This window comes from Coenobita brevimanus, chromosome 46 (genome assembly GCF_032717465.1).
Source record: "Coenobita brevimanus isolate Jiangsu-jjx chromosome 46, ASM3271746v2, whole genome shotgun sequence".
Classification (NCBI taxonomy): Eukaryota; Metazoa; Arthropoda; class Malacostraca; order Decapoda; family Coenobitidae; genus Coenobita; species Coenobita brevimanus.
In genome coordinates this window covers 56,115,222-56,122,531 of record NC_136999.1, presented here as the reverse complement: position 1 = coordinate 56,122,531, position 7,310 = coordinate 56,115,222, and the positions used below count along the sequence as shown (strand labels likewise).

The 7,310-nt window shown below is 41.2% G+C and overlaps 1 protein-coding gene across 1 annotated transcript in view; it reads left to right on the top strand.

The window, feature by feature from the left end:
* Window positions 1-1,183: 1,183 nt before the first annotated feature.
* The window catches only part of LOC145398645 (aminoacylase-1A-like), a 66,312-nt gene continuing 60,185 nt past the window's right edge, over window positions 1,184-7,310 (top strand). The window contains exon 1 of the mRNA XM_080271450.1: window positions 1,184-1,272. Coding sequence (XP_080127576.1) covers window positions 1,191-1,272 — 82 coding nt within the window. The 5' untranslated portion in view covers window positions 1,184-1,190. The remainder of the gene's footprint in view (window positions 1,273-7,310) is intronic.

Below are 7,310 nucleotides of genomic sequence, written 5' to 3'. Positions count from 1 at the left end.
CTCCATGTACCTCCCAAGTTCCCTCACTTGTCATAGGGGTGGCTGTATAAGTGTGCTCTTTTGGCTGTGCAACCCTGCAATACTACTGTATGCTTGGGGTGTGGCAGCACCCCAGATTACCTTTTGTGTCTAGATTACCTTTTTTTGTATATTTTAGTGTAACTAATGAATTTCCTCCAAGCGCATAATTTCAGATACAGTATATACGTATGTACATATGTAAAGGTAGACTTGATAAATGTGGATATGGAGACAGGACAACACGCGCATTGCTCAATTCCTGTATACTACAAATAGGTAAATACAACCTCACAAACAAAATATTCCACACAAACATGCACAGTAACAAAAAGATGGCTGGCAAACTATATAGCAGGCAGATGTGCACACATAACATTTGCTGGTCAATCTTCGAACATCAGAAACTTCACAAACGACGTCCCCCAAGGATCTGTTTTGTCCCCTACTTTCTTTAACCTATACATGCACGACATACACACACCCCACACACCACAAATACACATAGCTTCCTGTGCGGACTACATAACACTTACATGTACAGTACACACCAAAATGCATTGTATTGTGTCCAGCATTGTATATCTTTGTGGTAATATACGTGTAAGGTTGGTTGACCCGAGTTTTTATGCCCTATTCCTCTAGTTGCATGCTCCCGGTCTTGAAGGGAACCCCAGATCAATCGTTCGTGCTCAGAGAGCAAGGAGTTGAGCTCTGAACATGTAGCATAACAAGGAGCATCTATTAAAATAAAGTAAAAAATGTGTATATATGCTGAAGGTGTGTGACAAGACACACCACCTCCTTTTGTTGTATATATATTCTGCATACCTTTACAGCACTTAATCAGCCAAGTAATGCTTGAGCTAATGTTCGATACTGTACCCATTGTACCGTTGAAAATGCTAATTGCACCATTTCACCGCAATGGTTGAAATGATCTCCCGTCGAAGTTATACGTAAATTTTGTTTGGAAGAACATCGCAAATCAGCAAACACTAACTTGTTGATAATTTAATCAATTAATAAAAAATGTATGATCAAACAAGCTTAAAATAATAAAGCCGAAAACTCGTCGGCGCGGAGTGTTTGCTGGGCTATAGAAGTGTAGGTGGTGCAGTAGCTGGCGTTAACTGTAGTGCTGTTTTTTTTAAGACTCGTCAGCTTTTGTGATGTCAACCAAAGAAGATCCCGCCGTGACAAACTTTAGGAATTATATAAGGATTAAGACTGTTCAACCAAACCCAGACTATGGTAAGTTTGGAGCCCTTACCGTAAAACTTGTTGCTATGCAGTAGAACTATATCAGGGATATTCAGTGCAGTCTAGAGTATTACCTTATTTCGTGTTGGTCTGGACTGGCATTGTAGTAAATCCCTTACAGGTCTATCTCCAGCCCTTTTTTTTTTCTTTCTTTCTTTTTCGGAAGTAGACCTTGCTAACGGTCGTTGAAATAGTGTGCTTATTATTGAACTTCGTAATATTCAAGGAAATAAAAACCGCTTCCTAAATATTAACTTTTTTTTTTTTAATATTCATTTACCCCTATACTGATTCACTAACACATTTATCTAGTATCAAGAGGATCCATTAGTAAACAAGGAAAATACGATTATATAACCGATAGGGGATGTTTGGTTAGCATGGAATAGGTTAGGTTAGGTCAAGGTAAATTAGGCTGAGTTAAGTTAGGAGAATTTGGTCGTTTGGGTAAATGAGCAGTGGTGAGTAATTTCATGCCAAAAATGGTGTTGTAAGATGGCGTCCGTCTGTCTTCGGCGCCGTGTGGGTTTGTAAACAATGTCATGGTGAGCAACAGAAAACTCGGCACGGCAAATGATATTGGGGATGACTTTCACTACCTTATAAAGTGTTCGTATTTTGAGGATGAAAGGATGAAATATTTGGGAATGGAATGTATCATCCCAATTTTTTTTTTTTTTTTTTTTTTTTTTTTGCATGGGGAGGGTTTTTGAGGAAAGCAGAAGTGCAAAGACAGAAATTGAGGAAACATTACCGAATTAACCGGATCTTGTTCCAGTCTCTAGGGCAGACAGATTATTAAGCCTAATAGTTTAGATTTGGAGTACCACTTTCACTGCCATAAACATTTGGCCAATCTGAAGCACTTTATCAATCTGTAGCTAGTCAGATGCTATAGTCCCATAAGGGGTGGCCATTTGACTTTGAGTCACCATACCATAGTTGTATTATGGTGAGGGGCACTAACCCTCCACCAACCTATTTGCTGACTCGTACATACAGTATAGTTACCGCCCAGTGCTGTAAATGGTTCCCTGATTTACAGTTAATCATTAGATTTGTCAGTCAGTGTAAAACTACCAGTACATAATAAGGTGAGAAAAGTAATAAAAAGTGACAGGAAAGATGGGAGAAATAGGAAGAAAGGAGGGTAGATACAGGAAAAGAATGATAAAGGTGAAGGAAGAAGTAGGCTGCACTACCTCAAATGAATGAATGTTGGTTGCACTTAATGCACTATGTAATCTTTTGTTTAATAAAGTACTTCGTCAAAACAGTGATTAGCCTAATGTCTGTAAATCATCCCACATTGTTATATAAGTTAATACCTTGCTTACCTTTGAATGCTTACCCATGAATACATAGTGGGGAATTAAGAAGCAGGCATCTTCTGTTGTTCCCCACCTCTTAAGACCTGTCAGCCAGTGTCCCTAACAATTTAATGTGGCTGTCATACTGGGTTTTAAATGTGGCTATTGTTGCGACAGTCACTACACTCTCGGGGAGTGCATTCCAATAGTTAATGACTCTAATGGAGAACCAGTTGCCCTTTAATGTTGTCCTCCAGTGGTCTGGCTTCTGTAGCTTGAGGGAGTGCCCTCTCAAATCATTCTTGTTCCTCTGGTAGAAACGAGTGTAGGGGATGTCCTCAAATCCATGTAATAGCTTATATGTTTCGATCATGGCCCCCCCGATTCTCCTATCCTCCAGTGTCTGCAGCTCCAGGCGGTGACATCTCTCCTCATAAGGCAGCTGGGCCAATTCTGGGACCAGTTTTGTGGCTCTCCTCTGTACTCGTTCCAGTGATTGAATATCTTGTTTGAGGTGTGGCGACCAAGACTGAGCTCCGTAGTCCAGAATTGGGCGGACCAGGGAGAGGTATAATGGTACCAGTATCTCTCTGCTGAGCACAAAGAAATTCCTTTTTATAATCCCCAGTCAACCATTGGCTTTTGCAGTTATCTTTGCAATATGAGTAGATGCCTTAAGACTGACAGTATGATACCCAGATTCTTCTCTTGTGTCGACTTCTCCAGTACTGTCTCTTTTAGCTGGTAGTTGGCCTGCTGGTTGTTGTGGCCTACATGCATTGTCTTGCATTTATCTACATTAAATGACAGCAGCCACTTCTTGCTCCAGTTGTCCAGACGCTTCATGTCATGTTGTAGGGCCCCAACATCCACTTCAGTCCTTATTATCTTGTATATTTTTGCGTCGTCTGCAAATAAACTGGCCGATGACTCACAGTTGTTCACTAAGTCATTAATGTAAACAAGGAAAAGAACTGGTCCCAGCACCAACCCCTGGGGAACCCCCGCCAGTCTGATCTTGAGTTCCTGATGTTCACTGTAGTACCTGTCCATAACTCCAACTTAATAATCAGTCGTTGATGAGGAACTCTGTCGAAGGATTTTTCGCAGTCAAGGTAGTTGATATCAAAACATAGCCCTCTATCCACAGCATTGACCAGGTCATCTAAGTAGCATAACATGTTTGTGAGGCAGCTCCTGTTACTTCTGAAGCCATGTTGTGCATCACTAACAAGTTTGTTCTGTGATAGGTGTTTCACAATTTCCTCCCTGATGAAACCCTCAAGTAACTTTGACATTACACTGGTTAGTGATACTGGTCTGTAGTTCAGAGGTTCTGCCTTGCTGCCCTTTTTGAATATTGGTGATATATTGGCCCTCCTCCAGTCACTGGGGACAAGTCCAGTATTCAAGGAAGCTCAAAATATGTCCAACAGTGGATCACACAAGACTTCCCTACATTCTCTGAGAACTAATGGTGATACTCCATCCGGTCCTGGTGCCTTGTTACCATTAAGTTCCTTAAGCCTCTTCTTCACACTCTCCCTCATTGCAGTGGCATCCTCCACCTTGGGTCCTTGAAATACGTAGTCCAGCTTTGGAGGTGGTTGTCTAATATCTTCCCTTACACATACTCCAATGAATGCTTCATTCATTGCTTGGGCAATCTCCCCATCATTTTCTGTCATTTCTCCAGAGGTAGTTTTTAGCCTGGTAATGGTGCCTTTGGCAGTGGTTTTGGATCAGATATAAGCCCAAAAAGGCTTTGGGTTATTGGCTGCATCTAGTGCTACTTGTCTTTCGTAGTTGAACTTCGTCTTCCGTACTTCCTTCGTTACCATGTTTCTAACATTATTGTACTGTTCCCGGTTTGTTCTACTTGCCCTGTATTTCTGCCATGCTTCTTGTTTTCTTCTTATCAGTGCCTATAGTCTCTTGGTCATCCATTTGGGTTTGTTTGACTCATGTTTGTTCCTTTAGGTTGGTACACACACCTTGATGACCCTGTTGTAGACTTCCAGAAATGAGCCCCATTTCTCATTTGCTGTTTTATTTGAAAGTATGCCCACCCAGTCCTCTTGGCAAAACAGGGTCCGCATCTTTTCTGTGTGTGCTTTATGATGATTAAGCTTCGATTCACTATGTTCTTTTTCTACTGGCTTGGTGTCTGCAGTTAGAGTGAAACATAAGATGGCATGTTTACTAAGGCCCAATGGGGCTTGGTATCTGATGTCATTTAACACAATCGGTTTTGGTAAAAATAAGGTCAAATCTTGATGGTGGTCCGTTTCACTTAGATGTGTTCGTTCTCCTACATTTTGTGCCCAGTAATTGTCATTCACAGCTTCCAGGAAGTTTAGAGCTTGTCCATATCCCTGAGAGCCATTTGCCACTCTGTTTCCCTCCCAATAATATTCGCAAAGTTGAAGTCACCACACACGAGTAGTTGCTTATCCTTAGTGCTATCCTCGCATAACCTAATGAGATCACATATGAGATCATTGTTTTCCAGTGGAGAAGAAGTTGATCCTGCCATAATTTTACTGTAGTCTTGGAAACTTTATAATTAATTCTATAATATTATACTTTAAATACCTTCGTGGTAGGTGGTGGTGACAATTATCCATTCACTTTATGTACTGCTAACTGCTTCTTCCTACGCCTTTCTCATTCTCTTTCTGTGTCAGCCCTCCTCTCTTCCTATTTCTCCCATCTTTCCTATCACTTTTTATTGCTCTTCTTTCCTTTCCAGGTGGCTTTTCATTTAGTGACAAGCCTAATGATTTCTGTAAGCCAGGAAACCATTTACACTGCTGGATGGTAACCATATAACCAACCCTCATGTGTTCCCTGCATTTCAGCAAGTGGTTCGGCAGAGGGTCAGTGGCCCTCCCTGCAAAACAGCTGACTCAGATCAAATGGCCACCCCTTATGGGATTATGGTATCAGCTGTAGATGGATAGACAGACAGACTATCTATCTATCTATCTATCTATTTATTGCCAGACGCCTTAATCCCGTACGGAGTGGCCACAAACAAATCGCCTCCACGTCTCCCTGTCCCCCGTCATTTCACTGCCTTGCTCCCAACTCACACCCCTCTGTCTCATACTGTATACTTCTCCACTCCATCCCTCCATCTCATCCTCAGCCTCCCCCTCCCTATCCCTCCCTCCACCTCACTCACATACACTCTCCTCATCAGTCTCTCACCCTCCGTCCTCCCCACATGGCCAAACCATCTCAATGTGTTCCTCCTAACGGTTCCTATCACATCCACATCCACATCACAACGCTTCTTTGTCAGCCTGTCTCATCATGTGACTCCACAGGCTCCTGTTAAATAACTCGTTTCCACTGCTCTCATTCTTGACTTGTGTCCTTCCAACAATGTCCAAGCTTCACTTCCATACATTAAAGTTGGTATTACAATACTGTCATGTAGTAACTTTTTCACTTCCATGCGCACTTCCCTGTTTCTTATCACTGCTTTCAAGGAACCAGCAATCCTTCTTCCTTGTTGCACCCTTTCAAGCACTTCACCCCTAATTCTGTACTTTAATTTCCATAGTTCTGGTTAGTACTTGGATGGGTGACCGCCTGGGAACACCAGATGCTGTTAGCATCCCTATGTGTCAAGTGGGGTTGGTGGAGAATTAGTGCCCCTCCCTGTAAAACAATTAACTCTAAGCCCTTGGCCACCCCGTTTGGGATACATGGCGTCTGGCAATGAATGAATGATGAATTTCCATAGTAACATTGAGTGACAAGCCAAATGGTTTCCTGTAAGCCAAGAAACCATTTACAATGCTGGGTGGTAACCATATAACCAAACCATACGTGCTCCCTACGTGTCAAGTGGGTTGGTGGAGAGTTCCCCTCCCTGTAAAACAAATAACTCAGAGTCAAATGGCCACCCTGTATGGGATTATGGCATCTGGCAATAGATAGATAGATAGAAATAACCAAAGGTATGGTACCCCTTGTTTCTGTGACAGTACACTGTTACTGTATAAAGTATAGTTTATCTTTATAGTTAATGCCAAATGTTTTTTGAAGTATTTGCTGCAATGATATTTTTGTACAGCTTTTATGTACTTAGTACGTACAGTACTGTATCTCACTTGCCTCGAAAAGGTCGATCAGTATTGCCCTCAATAAATCTTGAAATCTAAATGCAGTTCACAACTACAGTATGAGGAGTTTTTAAAAATATGAAGTATACAGTAAGCTTGAAGGAACACTCAGCAAATGCTCATAGAATCCCATGAAAAGCTCTTGTAAAGAAAAAAATACCGAGTACTGCAAAGTAAGGCGGTCATGTCTCCTTGATTATCCTGAATTTAATAATTTAAAAGCACATTCATCCATAACCATCCATCATAAATGCTTTTTTTTTTTTTTTTTTTTTTCCCTAACGTATGGTACATAATGTAGTAAGTAAGCATGGGGGAGATTCTCAGATACTCTTTCAGAACAATACCCAATGAATAAAGACTGAAATTATGGTCAGTTTGCAGTTTGAGACAACCATGGATTTTTTTTTTTTTTTTTTTAACAAGTGAATTCAACATTCAAACTTGTCGCAAATCAACTGTTTCAGAGTTGTGACCCCACCCCCTCTTCAATGATAATAAAGGGACCGGTGGGGATTTGGGGATTTTGGATGGGGGAGCACAGCTTAAATGGTTAATTTCCAAAAGAAATGAATTTCAGATC